This window comes from Sander vitreus, chromosome 16 (assembly GCF_031162955.1).
Source record: "Sander vitreus isolate 19-12246 chromosome 16, sanVit1, whole genome shotgun sequence".
Classification (NCBI taxonomy): domain Eukaryota; kingdom Metazoa; phylum Chordata; class Actinopteri; order Perciformes; family Percidae; genus Sander; species Sander vitreus.
Genome location: NC_135870.1, coordinates 26,761,133 through 26,778,209, shown reverse-complemented (window position 1 = coordinate 26,778,209; position 17,077 = coordinate 26,761,133). Strand labels below are relative to the sequence as shown.

General features: G+C 41.3%; 1 protein-coding gene across 5 annotated transcripts in view; it reads left to right on the top strand.

Annotated features, from left to right (window-relative positions):
• shroom3 (shroom family member 3) overlaps window positions 1-17,077 on the top strand; it is a 122,887-nt gene that overhangs the window by 68,604 nt on the left and 37,206 nt on the right. For 4 of the 5 annotated variants that reach the window (XM_078271614.1, XM_078271613.1, XM_078271617.1 and 1 more), the window contains one exon: window positions 9,444-9,569. In XM_078271614.1, the coding sequence (XP_078127740.1) occupies window positions 9,444-9,569 (126 nt within the window). Of the gene's footprint in view, window positions 1-4,040; window positions 4,859-9,443; window positions 9,570-17,077 lie in introns of those variants that run through there. The other variant, XM_078271616.1, reaches the window with a different exon arrangement.

Here is a 17,077-nt window from a genome sequence, read left to right as displayed (position 1 = left end):
CAACCCCTAGTGATAAAAAGCCCAACTTTGGTAAAGTACCAGCTGGGAGCAACTGTTCTGCAGGAGTGAGCAACAAGACCAAAGGGCGAGCAATGTAGAGTAGCATACAGTACACCAACTCTATTCCAATGAAAGTAGCTAGCATAGCTCCAAAAGTCGCTATATCATGTGCTATGCACATTTGCAAATTGGTGACATTGTCACGTATCATTTACATAAAGCTTAGTGGCTGTGTCAGCTGACTGCCTGCTGCAAGGCGCAAGAGGGGAGAGACAAACCTGTGCTGTTGGCAGAAAAGCCATAAAATGTAATTATTCTAAGGAGCATGTCCATCCATCCATCTTCGTCCGATTATCCAGTATCGGGTCGCGGGGGTAGCAGCTCCAGCAGGGGACCCCAAACTTCCCTTTCCCGAGCCACATTAACCAGCTCCGACTGGGGGATCCCGAGGCGTTCCCAGGGCAGGTTGGAGATATAATCCCTCCACCTAGTCCTCGGTCTTCCCCAAGGTCTCCTCCCAGCTGGACGTGCCTGGAACACCTCCCTAGGGAGGCGCCCAGGGGGCATCCTTACCAGATGCCCGAACCACCTCAACTGGCTCCTTTCGACGCGAAGGAGCAGCGGCTCTACTCCAAGCTCCTCACGGATGACTGAGCTTCTCACCCTATCTCTAAGGGAGACGCCAGCTACCCTCCTGAGGAAACCCATTTCGGCCGCTTGTACCCTGGATCTTGTTCTTTCGGTCATGACCCAGCCTTCATGACCATAGGTGAGGGTAGGAACAAAAACTGACCGGTAGATAAATTTAATGTAATACCGCACCCGCTGCGCCGATTCTCCGACCAATCTCCCGCTCCATTGTCCCCTCACTCACGAACAAGACCCCAAGGTACTTGAACTCCTTCACTTGGGGTAAGGACTCATTCCCTACCTGGAGAAGGCACTCCATCAGTTTCCTGCTGAGAACCATGGCCTCCGATTTAGAGGTGCTGATCCTCATCCCAGCCGCTTCACACTCGGCTGCGAACCGATCCAGTGAGTGCTGAAGGTCACAGGCCGATGATGCCATCAGGACCACATCATCTGCAAAAAGCAGCGATGAGATCCCCAGCCCACCGAACTGCAACCCCTCTCCACCCCGACTACGCCTCGATATCCTGTCCATAAATACTACAAACAGGATTGGTGACAAAGCGCAGCCCTGGCGGAGGCCAACTCTCACCTGAAACGAGTCCGACTTACTGCTGAGAACCCGGACAAAGCTCTCGCTTTGGTCGTACAGAGATTGGATGGCCCTGAGAAGGGACCCCCTCACCCCGTACTCCCGCAGCACCTTCCACAGTATCTCCCGGGGCACCCGGTCATACGCCTTCTCCAGATCCACAAAACACATGTAGACCGGTTGGGCATACTCCCAGGCTCCCTCCAGGATCCTTGCGAGAGTAAAGATCTGGTCCGTTGTTCCACGACCAGGACGGAATCCACATTGTTCCTCTTCAACCTGAGGTTCGACTATCGACCGAACCCTCCTTTCCAGCACCTTGGAGTAGACTTTACCGGGGAGGCTGAGAAGTATGATACCCCTGTAGTTGGCACACACCCTCTGGTCCCCCTTTTTAAAAATGTGTTCGTTATAGACAATCCATGACTAGCACAGAAGTCCAACAACAAACAACCACTCTGGTTTAGATCAGGAAGGCCGTTCCTCCCAATCACGCCTCTCCATGTGTCTCCATCATTGCCCACGTGCGCGTTGAAGTCCCCCAGCAGAACTATGGAGTCCCCCACTGGAGCCCCATGCAGGACTCCACTCAAGGTCTCCAAGAAGGCCGAATACTCCGAACTCTTGTTTGGTGCATATGCACAATCAACAGTCAGAGTTTTCCCCCCCACAACCCGCAGGCGTAGGGAGGCGACCCTCTCGTCCACCGGGTTAAACTCCAACGTAGCGGTGCCTCACACCCTGGGCAACTCCGGAGAAGAAAAGAGTCCAACCCCTATCCAGGAGTATGGTTCCAGAACCGAGACTGTGCGTAGAGGTAAGTCCCACCAGATCTAACCGGTAGCGCTCCATCTTCCGCACAAGTTCCAGCTCCTTCCCCCACAGAGAGGTGACATTCCACATCCCCAGAGCCAGCGTCTGCTGCCCGGGTCTGGTCCGTCGAGGCCCCTGACCTTCACTGCCACCCGTGTGGCAACGCACCCAACCCCAGCAGTTCCTCCCACAGGTGGTGGGCCCATGGGATGGAGAGATGTATGCCACGTAGCTTTTTCGGGCTGTGCCCGACTGGGCTCCGTGGCAAACCCGGCCACCAGACGCTCGCTGACGAGCCCTCCATCTGGGCCTGGCTCCAGACGGGGGCCCTGGGCTTCCTTCGGGTAGGGTCACTCCATCTCTTCCTCGGTCACTCATAGAGTTTTTGAACCATTCTTTGTCTGGCCCCTCACCTGAGACCACTTTGCCTTGGGAGACCCTACCAGAAGCACAAAGCTCCAGACAACACAGCCCTCAGGTTCATAAGGACACACAAACCTCTCCACCACGATAAGGTGATCGTTCCTGGAGAGGCTAAGCAGCATGTGTGGAAATTAATATTATTTAGTCGCTTTTTAAAAATAAAGTCACTAAGAGGGTCTGAAAAGTTGCTTAATCTAGCAAGAAAGTCGCCAAATTGGCAACACTGATGGCATATCCTAGCTTCTTAGCCTAGCTTTTTAGCCTTCGCTAGTTTGGTAGCTTTGAGTTAGGTGGGCATGGTTTCAGCAACCAGGCTTCCTTAAGCCCACTTTAGCTCCACCACGCTCCACCTCCATGCCCATTTTTGGATTAGCTGACGTCAGCACTGCCATGATTGTAACGTCAACAGCCACCGGGAGACTAAGTTCATATTTTATACAGTCTATGATGTAAACATGTTTATTTCTGCTGTAAAGTTGGGCATTTTACCAAGGGGTATAGGGTTTGAGTTGCTTGAGTTACAAATATCTGTAGCAAATGTCACAGTTATTCATCCAATAGTTGTATAGGTAAGATATTTCACTTAAAACCAAAAATGTCAACCTCATGGTGGCACTACAGGAAAGGTCAGGGGAGCACAAAGTTGATGGGAATTATCATGTGGTCAACATGGATATCTGTACCAACTTTCATGACAATCCATCCAAGTTGTTGAGAATTTTATCTCTGAACCAAAAATGTGATGGTACAGAAAAAAAGGATTACCAAAGTCAGGGTACCATGGTTATTTCATTATTTAATTTCTAGCAAGTAATCAATAATAAAGTAATTAGTTACATTTGTCAAGTAACTTCCCCAATGCTCATTAGTGATTCCTAACCTTTGTCGATACGTCTGCTCTTGCTTTTGGACTCCAGTCTGTCCAGCAGTGATCTAACAATCAATAATAGTCAGCTCATTGTTCACTGTAGAAGCACATGCTGCATCATGAGATGTCTTTCTCCCCGCGGCTTCAAAATCTGCTCAATTACCCACTGTTTTCAGCAACTCTCTCTCTAACTTGTTTATGTGTCCTCCCTCTTCTTTCCCCTTCATCCTCTCCTCCTCACTGTTCTGCTCCTCCTTCCTTCCTGTCTCACCTATTCTCTTTTCATTTCACGGCTGTTAGACAGGAAAGACAATATTATGAAGTTACATTTTTCTCATCCTTCTGACTTTTTTATCTTCCCTTTTCTTCATCTATCTCACCATTTCCTCTCTACCATCTCTCTATCAGTCTTTCAGTTGCTTCACTCATCAGTATCTCCCCCCTAACTACTCTTATCTCCCTCCGTCGTCCCTCCCTTTTTTGCTACTCATTCTTTCTCACTATCTTGTACCCTACCTCCCTTTCTTCCCCTCTCTCTCTCTCTCTCTCTCTCTCTCTCTCTCTCTCTCGTTTTCAGACTCTGTCTCTCACTCACACACCACATCAACAGCTACCATCCCGACCAAGCCAGGCCAAGGATGTTTACTTCATGCTTTTATCATATGGCCTAATGACATTTAATTGCTTTACTTAACGAGCTCAGGGACGAGGACCAACGCAATGCGGCTCAATCCAACCAGCCAGTCCCAGACTGGAACTGGAGCAGAGAGACATATTAAAGGGTGGTAGAGACGGGTAGTGGCAAGTTTTTGCAACGGAGCTTTGATGGAAAAAAGGAATAGGGTGGTTGCGTCGGTCTGCAACTTTTCCAAAGGAGACACAGCAGATAATGGACTGCAGCGTTAGAGAAACATTTTTCTTTGAAAGAGAGGGTTAATTTGTGTAGGGTTTGAGTAAAAGCAGTGTAGATGCAGGTAGAAGAGCAAAAACGGTTTCTAGGTTAAAGGTTAAAAAGGGGTACAGCAAAAGTTAAGAAAAGATATGACAAACGAAGACGGCTGAAAGTCCAAGTGGTGTAGTAAAATACAGTGGAATGCAGAAGAGTAGATTTCATGAGAGGACAAATATTTTGGAAGTTATCTTGTACTCAGGAGAGTATGTAAGGTTACAGTTGAGTAGAGTTTACTTGAAATCAGAAAGTAGGAAAGTAAGTAGAATGTAAAATCCAAACAAAAATCCCAGAGTAAAGGGTGTAGAAATGGAATTTTCTGGGATTTTCTAAAAGAAGACTCAAACAATTAGAGAAGAAGGGTACAGCTTAAAAAAACAGTAGAGTAGAAACTAGAATAAAGTGGACTTTGAATTGAAGCCATGGAGCTGCTGGAAGCATTCTACCGCAGGAAGCTCCGGAAGAAGCCGAAGAAAATTGAGCTGGGCCGGTCGGATGGGGCACTGTGTCGATCACCATCAGAGGCCAGCGTCAACAGCCTGGCGACCGGCCTCATCTCCAAAGTCCTCAGGTTCACCTCCAGGTAAAACAGGTCACAAGTTTAGTTCATTAGTCAGAAACACATTTAGAACATTTAGAGGTCTGATTTAGGTTTGTTCAGGTTAAGATCAGAGTTTTGTTAAAAGAGGCCTGTGGCAGTTTGCTAAATAGTTTTCCCTAAAGAAGAAGCAAAGGAGTTTACGGGACTGTATAGCTGTATAGCTGGAGTAATGGAGTTTGACTTTAGACCCAATTGTTTCATCATGACTCGACTCTAAAGCAGAACAACACCTTAATTAAGAATTCTAATATGTTATTTTCATGGCCTAGGAAAATTCAGTTCCATATGAATCATTACAATAATTTTGTAAATGGACTTTTATAGCACAACCTGAAATGTGTACCTTCTCCTCTTAATGTTTTTTTAATCAAATTTCAAAAGAGAAAGCCAAATAAATGGCAAAAACGTTGTACTAATCATTATAATACATGCATGGTACTAATTAGCTTAAGCTGAATAACCAATCAGATCCTCGCGTCAAAGCAGACCACGACGCAGATTCCAAATGTTGAATTGGCCAAAAAAAGGCAGATGAGGGTTGACGAGTAGTGACGGTGCGTGACACACCACAAACTCTTGGACAATGTACGCTCACCCAACTTGGACCGACGGCAAACAATCTCCTTGTTGTGTCAGGGCCTTAATAAACATGTGTTTATGTGTAAAACATGTATTTGTTTGTGTTCCAAAATACTCACTGTTGACTAGTGAGATTAGAATTTGTGAAATGTATAACATTAATATGATATTTATGACTTGGATGTGACATTTAAGACTTGGACATAACCTTTGTGACTCGGACATGATATCTATGTTTTGGACACAACCTTGCTGATTTTTGAATGGAGGGCAAAGGCAAGACATTTGTTCATTGGTGTGGTCTGAGACACGAAAAACGCTCCCACAGGTTGTTTGCCGTAGTAATTATTACTGGAGCAAAGCAGGAGGTAAGGTGAAAAGGTATAGGAGTGCCAAATTTCCATGTAAAGAGGTATGTTGGGGTGGTGGATTGGTCAAACAAACACAGGACTTTCACCCAGAAGGGTGGTATTTGAGTCCTGTTTGAAAGTAAAAGTGGTGATGGTTTTTTTAACTTTACGAACGTCACGTTCAGCGTCACGTGTGTAACCAGAAGTGAAGTAATGTCTGATTTTAACCCAAACCACTTTTCTAAACTTAACTAAGTAGTATTGGTGCCTAAACATAACCAAACTGTGACGTTTAAAACTGCAATCTTTACGTTCAAAACCGCGACCGACATTCTCACGTTTAGATATGAGGAAGGAAAACACTGCTGTGGGTCGTATTAGAGGGTAGGAACAAATGACCCATATCGTTGTGTGGTTTAAAAGACTTGTTGTGTGGTCCAGGTTTCAGAATTAGACTTGGATTTGAAGCTTAAACCAAATACCATACTGTACTCAACCCAGTCCCCCGAGAGCTAATGGAGAGGGTGAATATCTGTACACGGGTAAAGGCGATGATAACGTGTTGAGGTATTCCAGTCACATCCTGTCATTACCCAGGTTCCTGGATTACACGGACATGCAAGCTTTCATGTCGCTGTCTTCTTCTTACTCAGATACAATCTTTTCCTGTTTATCTGTTGTGTGGCTAAATAACGAGCAGCAGAACATGTCAAATATGACGGAGATGAGGGAAGATTATTGGCATTATTTTCGGCATCTCTCTTATCATAACTGGTTAGATAACACATTTAAAATAATGATGGGGATGTCATAAAGGTTATCACTACAAAAAGAAAAACTTTTTAATTGCTGTTAAGTTATTGTCACCTCCAGCTGATGATTTGTATTTGAAGCCTACCAGGAGGAGGCTTTATGCCCTTTGAGCCACTTGAAGGCTTTTAATTTGAAAAGGAAGTATTGAGTTTCATCGGCAGTAGCTTAACATTAATGAAAAAACATGCAAACTGACTTATTTACTGGATGAAAACAGTATGTGTAGAAACAAATTAAACTGAAAACAACAGAGTGATGAGTGTGACATGACTGATGCAATTAGTGCTGTGTGAATGTACAATATACATAATTTATCAAGACAACATGGAAAACATGTTGAGCTTGCATTAAAAGTAGTCTCGCATTGCCAGACCCTTCTCCACAGCACTGCAGAGGAAGGTCTGGCTAGTACCCACAGCAGCCCCATTGGCATTTCTTTAAACCAGCGGCGCTAAATCCCTGGCGCAATAACGGTGCCTCTGCAAAATAGCCTCGGGAAGGAACTTGTTTTGATGGAACATGTGCTCGTTCAAAAGTTGTTTTAGTCGTGAAACAGAAAACTCAGATTGGACAGTCTGGATTTAACCTGCTTAGATCTTAGGAGCAGTCAACCATAGTCCTCATAAATCGACCAGAGTTTAGAATGCCAACACAAAGAAAGCGGAAGGTGAGGGACATCCAGCCAAAAATGAGGGACACCCAGCGAATCTTCCGGCGGCACTGGAGCAATCCTCTCGACAATCATCGTCGATATAGACTACATTAAAAGCAAATAGCAGTCATGTCACGTCTGATGAACAATAAGTAAGCAGGAGTGAGAAACACAAGGCATTGTGAGGTCTTTAGATCACGGAGCTAACGTTACGTACCAAGTAATATTAGTGCAGTGGGAATGACAGGCTGCGGCTGGGAATCGGAAGAAGGGTGGGAAATAGTTTTAACATGACTTTAACGTTTGGCTACCGAGCCAAAATGCTTATGTTATCATTAGCTCGTTCGTGTTTCCTAACTGCGTCACGAGTTATAGGAGCTTAATGGAGACAGCTAAAGTTTATGTTAGCTGCCCTACAGCTGTCAGAGTTAGCTTCAACTTAATATATTACCTTCTAATAGCTGTATTCTCAGTAACGTGACAATCTGCAAGAAACAGGTTGCTTATAAATCACTAAAATAGTAGTGACAGCACCGTTTGGCTTAGTTATCAATGCCGTTAGCATCGTGGCTGACACTATTGTTAGTTTTTGACAAATCTTTTCGGCTGTGCTTTCTAAAATGATGTCATTTTGCTAACCGTACACTGTTCGCCTTTACAACAGAGCTGCTTCAATACACTTGTTAGATAATTTTTCATTACAGAGTTCTCTGTTGATTTGTGTTTGTCTCTGTGTGCTCGTTGTGGAAAATTAATGTAAACAAAGATGTGTGCCAGAAATACAACGCGCCATGAAGTAGGGCCCCTTCAAGGCCAGCCTAATGTTAGAAGTCCCTCTAGTGGACAGACATATAACAACAACCACATGCTTAAAGTGGCATTGGCAATGCATAAGCCTGAGTAGTGTAGTACATATTAATAACAGGCTGCATTTGAGCATTGAATATTTTAATATTATTTGAATACTAAAAAAACAAACAAATGATATTCGAATGGTATTGACAGCTCTAGTTGTTAATGGGCCCAATACATGTATCTTGAGTCCATTAATCTCTCTTGTTTAACTATATTCGTGGGGTCCAAAAACCGGGAATACAGTATATTTGTGGGGTCAGGACAGCTTTGTGGGGCCAACATGCTGGACAACCACAACTTTAAAGGGCTGTTTGAGGGTTAAGACTTGGTTTTAGGGTTAGGGTTACAGTTAGGTTATGTATACCATGCAGCACTAAGATTTGTAACTAATTCTAGTTTTCGGTTGGCCTTCTTTGCACAATCGCAGGTTGGAGCATTGGTATAGTTTTCTTTTTAAGGCCATACTGTGTAAACTGCCTCCTTACTTATGTTCTCTCCTGACTGAAGTCACCACCAGGAAATGTAATCTTCGATCATATGGGCAAATCATGTATGACATTCCCCGAATGCGAACCGTCTTCCGTGAAAGTGCCTTTAAAGTTTTTCACCCTCATCCTGGTATAAATTGCAGAACCATCTTAAATTAGACTACCTACCAACAATGACACAGTTTAAAATTAGGATAAAGGACTATTTGAGTACTAAATGCACATGTGCTGTTACTGAGCGCTGCTGGTGATTATGTTGAGATGATGTTAAATTGCCAACTGTCTTTTTCTGTTTTATGTTGTCTGTTTGTCACTGTATATTTTAATATGGAACTATTATACTGCTGTCTTGGCCAAGACTCCCTTGAAAAAGAGATTCTGAATCTCAATGGGATTATTTCAAAATAAAGGTTAATAATAAAAAAAATCATATATTATTTTATTTTATTAAAAAATATAATATATATAATATATAATATTATTTTATTATTATTTAATTAATGTGGCTCGGGAAAGGGAAGTTTGGGATCCCCTGCTGGAGCTGCTACTCCCACGACTCGATACCGGATAAGCGGACGAAGATGGATGATATATATTATTTTATTTTATTATTTCTGTCTGTCTATCTGTGGATAGATTTTTTCACTGCGATAGCGTCCCACACAACCGTGCAAGATGCAGTCACAAAACTGTACAGGTGTGTAGTTGAGATCAAAATGAAGGCCAAGTTCAAAGGTGGGGGCTCTCAAGGTGGGAAGTAGCCAGCCATGGCGTCGCAGCTGGTGGGAATGCATGTACACTGATTCTCTTTTTGTATCTCTACCCCACAGACGCAGCGAACCGGCATCTCGTCCTCACTCATGGCATTCAACGAAGCTCAGTGAAGGTCAGCAGCAGTCGGATCAGGGAGGGATGGAAACGATGAGCAGTGCCTGGCACCACAACTACCACACCAGGTCAGTGTTCAAGAAACAGCTCTAACAATAATATTCATAATTTTCCTGGGCCCCTGGTCTAGCTCTGCTCCTCATTTTTATTCTATCTTTGGATCAATTTTTAGCTAGTCAGCGAAGCAATATATAATGTATGTATGTGAATATATAAAAAAAATCAATCAGTAAGTTTTATTATGCAACCATCCTTCTTTTGTTGAAGTGATTTCTGTGTTTTTCAGCATTTCTGTTGTTGCGGTCACAAACGTAATAACACAAGTTAAAAAACACAATGATATCTTCTTTTATACCAACCCGTTCTCACTCCCAACTCGTCACATACTGACGCTTGGTCGGTAGCTCAAAATCACATGCATGTAACTCTGCAGTTACGTCTTTTGACTTACTTACTTAATTCCCCTTCACCAAATGACAGTAAAAAACAATCCTCCACTGCAAAAAGAAATAATGAAGCAAGTCATTTATAGCCTCGGTTTTCCTGAGGAATTAATGGACAGTTGTGGTTTGACATAATGACACCAAACAAACAGTGTTGATTACCAGACTTGGCCACTCACACAAGCCAGCTTATTTAATTTTTTTACTGAACATTCACAGTGTTTGTATAACACTCTAACAAATGTTTCGTTTTACTAGAACAGGAATTTGTTTAAGCAACGGAGGACCACAGATGGAATTTAAGGAGATTTTAGCTTTAGTCATCTGTCTGTTATATGATGTAACCTTGACGTACTGTCTTTGTACCAACACTGATCTCAAACTTTAAATTTGAGGACTTCCATTATGTGGTTTAAATGGATCCTATATGTTAATTATTACACATTGAAATATAGTAGTTGATATAGTAGTAATGATTATTGATTGGCCACATTGAAAACTAAACCTGTAACCCTGGCAGTACTTCTATTTTTGCGAGGACCAATTAGAGGGGGGACTATTTTAGAAACATTTTCGGAAAATCAAGACATTTTGGTCAGGAGCTCCTAAAGGGTAATTTCGAGTATTTTCAACCTGGACAGAAAAAACAGAATTAACCTTTAAGGAAATTAAAACACTTTAATACGGATGTTTTTGGAAAGTGAAGACATTTTTTTAAATTAAGGAAATTCTAGGAAATGTGTGTTCCCAGCTACAGTATCTTCAGTGATATATTGAGTCGTCCCAGTTGCAAGAACTTGTAAATACATACCGGTACTTGTTTTAGTGTTGTGCCTGTTGTGTTTTTTGTAAAGGTGGAGTTGTTGGTCAGTAGGTTTATGTCATCAGAGGAAGTTACATCACTGTTACTGTTAAACAGCAGCGAAGGGCAAATAAAAACCTCTGACATGGCTGTGTGTGTGAGATGGCTGGACAGGTCAATGACGTCGATGCCGGCAGAAATGGGCATTCCTGATGCCCTGCATCCTTACCTCTAACAACCCCCCCCCCTCACACACACACACACACACACACACACACACACTCTAACACTCTTGACTGTCATGTCCTGTTAGTAAAGTGGGAATCTGAATAAAAAGTTTGTCGGACGACTCTAATTGGAATTAGGAAACAGAAGGCAGAAAGTTAAACAGAGATGGTCAGTATGGCTGACAGAAAGAGATGGATGCTGACACAAAAGTTAGACTCAGAGAAGTTACTGACACAGATAAAGAAAAATGCAGACAGAGACAGACGGAGAGTGTCCCATTTTCCAGAGCAGTACAGTAATTGCATTGTATTCAGTTGAAGGACTTGGTGGGTCAAACTGTAAAGTACACACACACACACACACACACACACACACACACGCACGCACGCACACACACACATTTACATTCCATTCAGTTACCTAGAGTGGGTAACTGCAGATTCAGCAGCGCATCACCAACTTTACAATCAATAGTTAACAAATAAAACCCCTTTCAGACATGCACCTGGTTATGTAATTGTTCTGACAATGATGTAACATGTTGCTCTCATGTCTGAATACACCCCAATGGTAATCTGATGAGGTCAGACCTTTCATTAACACTTTAACACAGCACAAGTCTCAATTGATCACATTGATCAAATCACAGTACAGTTTTTTCCGATTGCTAAACGACACTGGGCACAACTGAAGCCACACATGCAAAACTCTAACTACAATCTGCATTACCAACAGTCACCTGAGCTAAACAGTTCACATCACCTGAAAAACTCATTCCAAGCAACACAACTCTTAACAAACATCTCAAAACAGGCTCAGTGAAGCCAAACAATCCTCACTGAGACAACACACACACTGTCACTCAGAACACACGGAGAGTAAAAACACTAGCATCAAACACCAATACAGATAATACAAAGATTTCATCTTTACAGTTATAATAATTTAAGTGACTTTACACTGATCAATATTTTCTATAAGAAAAAAAAATAATTTCCTTTTCTTTTTTATTTTATATCAGTTTTTAGGTAAACAATAATGCATGAAAATCCTCAGTTTGCTCACCTACAGTAAATATATATATACGTTTTTATTTTGTCTGAAGTAATTTACGTAATTACTGGAAATGTTACAAACTAAAGGTACGTAATATATGTAAGTTTTATCAGCACATTGGCTGTCTTCTCTTGCCATGAACCTACATTATCTATAAATACAAATGACTGTGGTGTTCCCATTGCTTACACCTCAATTACTTTGTGAAAAACAGTAAGTGTGCAGTTTTACTACAGTAAAGGAAGTGTTTTTCACATTTTTTATAACTGTATCTAATGTCAGACATCTTACCTGGACATATTGGTATCTTTGCTCTTTTACCTGTTCACTGTTTCTCTCAAACGGCACAATGTATAACTGTTTCAGTCTTATTTGGGGTTTCTTTATTTCTAATATATATATATATATATATATATATATATATATATATATATATATATATATATATATATATATATATATACACAGGGGCAAACGCCCTGCAACTTAAGAAAACACACGCAAATAGACAAAACACAAGTAAATTAAGAAAACAACTTCATTAATTTGACAACACATGCGCAGCATTCAGCAAACGCACTGCAAATACACACAACACAACCAAATACATAAACGCACTGCAAATAAAAAACGATGCAAAAAGAAAAGCACACAAACCCCGAAAACATCCAGATTACACAACGGAAGTTCTCTAGACCTCTAAAGGGAGCAGCTAGTGGAACAGCTGGATTTTAGACCCCACAGGGAGAGAGCGCTCTGCCTTTTTATTAGAGTCAGGTATGGCTGCAGCCTGGAGAACTCCATAGACTGTATATTAAATTTATATTATTATTATTATTATTATTATTATTATTATTATTATTAATAATAATAACATAATATATTAATAATATACAGTCTATGCTCCCGTCTCATGCCCTACCGGCTGGTGCCGTCCCCAAGCTTTTGCTTTTCAAAATAAAAGCTCGCGTCTGGTCCGCTATGTCTTTGTACATTGGTGTGTTGGATGTTTTTTTAACTAAACAGTAAGGCAATCATACTAAACGTATGACGAGCTGCATGTCCCCTGCCCTTTGCCATAATGTGCAACGTAAGGCATGCGCCTATGTGCGCGCACTCACATATCAAAAAATGCATTGCCGATGGCTACACCAAATCCTCCTGGAGTTGTACCTTTTCTCATTAGTTTTGCTTTCAATAACTTCGTAAACAGTGGCAGTAATCTAACAGCACATGCAAAGTGTGTGGCGCCAAGATAAATGATGCAGGATCAACAACGTCGGACTTCATCAGGCATCTCAAAACGCACCTTAATAGGTCAGTCACTCACACTAATGTGAAAAGAGAAGTTACATTTAGCATATATCGTCACAGGTAACAAGCTAACCATCGCAAAGTGTTGTGTTAATGCTGTGAACAGGCAAATTGTATCTTATAGTTAGTGGTTGCTGAGGCTAAGAAATCCATGGCGCACAGGAGGCGGGACGCACGGATCCATCTCCCCAGGAACAAACGCTGTGTCGGGTGGGCAAACTCATGTGATGCGTAAGTGATCCCGTGGATGATTTGTAGGCTATTAAGTGAACAAGGTGTACCTGGTCCACCAAACACTGGGCCGTATTGACTGTCTTAATTCTGCACATAATTCTGTCGCTGTAGTCCTATTTACTATTTCATTATTTCATCCATGCGTGGCACAGCGGATCCGTGCGCACTGTCACCTGCCGTGGAGACTCTGGCCTCACTAACCTCTCCTCCTCTGAGTTGGGTCTCCCTCGCGCTGGACTCAGTTTCACTGAGTGTACTAAGAAAATAAATGGCATTACATCAGTGAGTTCATACTGCTTATTGTGCGTAATTTGGACTGACACTGAGATGCATGTTGTTCTGTAACTGGTGTGGCGCTGCCACTTTTCTCTTGATTTCCACTTCGACATTAGACATTTTTTTGAGTGAAAGAGACGTTACATTTAGCATATATAATCGCAGGTAACAAGCTAACCATCGCAAAGTGTTGTGCTAATGCTGGGAACATGCAAATTGTATCTTTATAGTTGTATCCATATGATGTGACAGACTTAGGTTAATATTTCACCAGGACTCGAGCTCAAAGACTTGAGACTTTACTTTGACTTGCAACAAATTACTTGTGAACATCTCTGTCTTACTTACAACACGATGGAGTTAGCAAAGCAGTTTTGTGTTTATATGTGCGAGAGGGATTTATTCAGATTGATAAATCCCACGGTAAATTGGCTGGTTTACTAAACAGGGAGGGACTAGAAATCCTGTCTGTTTTTTGTATTTCAAGAGCGAATTGCTCCACAATATGAATACAGATTGATCACTTATTTTGTTGGTAACCGTTGTTGTATAATCACAATATTACACTTGAGGAGGCCTATACTTCAGTAATGCGCCTTCGGACCTCGAAATTAAACCCTCTCATGTAATATGGCTTAAACAAACGTCAACGTTAAACGCTGATGCAGTTTTAAATGTTTTATTACCACGAGTTTACAGACGTCTCTGCTGATTGAGTATCACCTGTGACCTGAGCCGAGACACACCCACCTAACGAGAGAAAACATATCTCAAACACAGACTTCATATTTACAGTCTATGCAGTTGCTCTCTCTCTCTCTCTCTCTCTCTCTCTCTCTCTCTCTCTCTCTCTCTCTCTCTCTCTCTCTCTATCTCTCTCTCTCTCTCTCTCTCTCTATCTCTCTCTCTATCTCTCTCTCTCTCTCTCTCTCTCTCTCTCTCTCTGTCTCTCTCTCTCTCTCTCCGTGGGGTCGAAGAGAGCGCATTTATGTATTTGGTTGTGTTGTGTGTATTTGCAGTACGTTTGCTGAATGCTGCGCATGTGTTGTCAAATTAATGAAGTTGACGTTTTTTATTTGCAGTGCGTTTATGTATTTGGTTGTGTTGTGTGTATTTGCAGCGCGTTTGCTGAATGCTGCACATTAAAATTAATGAAGTTGTTTTCTTAATTTGCTTGTGTTTTGTGTATTTGCGTGTGTTTTTTTAAATTGCAGGGCGTTTGCCCCTGTCGGCCACCATATATATATATATATATATATATATATATATATATATATATATATATATATATATATATATATATACACACAGTGTTGGTAAGGATACTTTCAAAACGTATTCCGTTACAGAATACAGAATACATGCCCACAAATGTAATTTGTAACGTATTCCGTTACAAATTACTCAATCTGAGTAACGTATTCTGAATACTTGGATTACTTCCACATTGAATTACATTTTATAAGTGTATGAATGCGGCCATCACATACAGCTTACTACACAGGCCTATTCAGGTGTGTTCTTCTGTTCCAACTGGCTGAATGTGTACCTGAACAAGCAGATAGATTGTTGTATTTGTAGTCCCGAACTGCATACTACAAAACTCTAAACGCAGTCTAAGCTACCACGAGCTAATTTTAGCTAACGTTAGCTAACATGTCAAACAGGGCTAGTCAGTCTTTCAGCGGCTCTGGAGCTAGTAAATCAGCACATATAGGAGAATGTAAAGTCGCACGTCAACTATAAAATAGCAAGGTGACCAGTAAAACCACCTCATATTAATTAAGTATCTATTTATGTTTTATTGATGCCTCTATATTTTTAGCTCTTGTTTTTAGGTTGTTGTGTTGTGATTGTTGGAGCTTGTATTGCAAGACAAATTTCCGTGTACACGGACAATAAACTGCTATTTATCTATCTAAAACTACAGCAGATGACTACCCTTGGCTAATTAAAAATTATATTAAGATGCTTCTTCAGGTTGGAGGTGGAGTAATTTGGACGCTGAAAGGAGTTTGGTTGCTGGCAAGCAGAGGTTGCACTGCACAGTTATATTTCGTTCTCCCTGTTCTTTCTTTAATGTGAATTTCTAAGATAGAAACGCATTCCTGCCCTGGCTCTGTTGTGTCGGTTCCGACTCCATTGTGACTGATCGCGCAAATAGCAAATTTTTTCGTTTTCATATTGGGGCTTCTGGGAAATGCGTGGAGTTGCCTTAATTTATTCAGAGAGTGAATAAACTCGGGAAACTGAAAAGTATTGTCATGTAATCCATTGATTTCAACAATGTAATTGTATTCTAAATACCAACTATTTAAATTGTAACTGTAACAGAATACAGTTACTTAGTTTGAATGCAGCATTCACAGTATTGTTATCCAATTGTTTATTCTTCAACTTTCTTTGGTTGCCTCTAACTTCTGCATATGTTCAGCTACATAAAAATATTCAAATATCAAAATGTTCAGCTTTAAGCACATAATGGGACTTAAACTTTTTTCTGTAATTTATACTTTTTTTAAATATTAAGCTTTTTTTCAATTTAAATTTTACATCAAAGTCAATGGAGCAATCTTCAAATCCTCTTCAGGCTTCTTCCTTTTTGAAATGCTACTCCTCCCACATACTTTCACCTACAGAAATAATTCAAACTTGAATCTGTTTACAAAAGCTATTACAGTTGTTTTCAGCTTAATTCTACCTTTTACAATTTTATCAGTGTTATCACTGTTTAAGTTTAGTCTTTCATTCAGGCTTTTTCTGTGCTTATAATGGAGTGGGTATTGTATGGCGATGACATCACTAGAGTGGGAAGCCTTGGAAATTTGCCTTAAAACCTCTATAACTTGCTCTCACGCCAACAATATTTACTTGTCAAACACAATTTATATGTCAAACCATAGGTATTCTTCTATTCATATTTTTTCAGCCAATGTGCTCATTTGAATTATCTGCCTCAAAGCAACGAGATATCCTTTTCTTATCATCCACAGCAATGTTATTTCGCTTAATCCACTCTTTTTTTAAACTGTGATGTTTGAGTCATTTTTAACTCTATCCACACAAATAGCATGTCTACAGCTTCAGCAAAGTCTTGGGATGCTCAAAGTAATCAAAGTGCTCAAAGTAATGATTGGCGGCACACTGCCGCCAATCATTCTCTGAGATTCTATCTCTCCCAGGTGTCACTTAGCTATCACTATGACAACCAGCTTATGAGCCA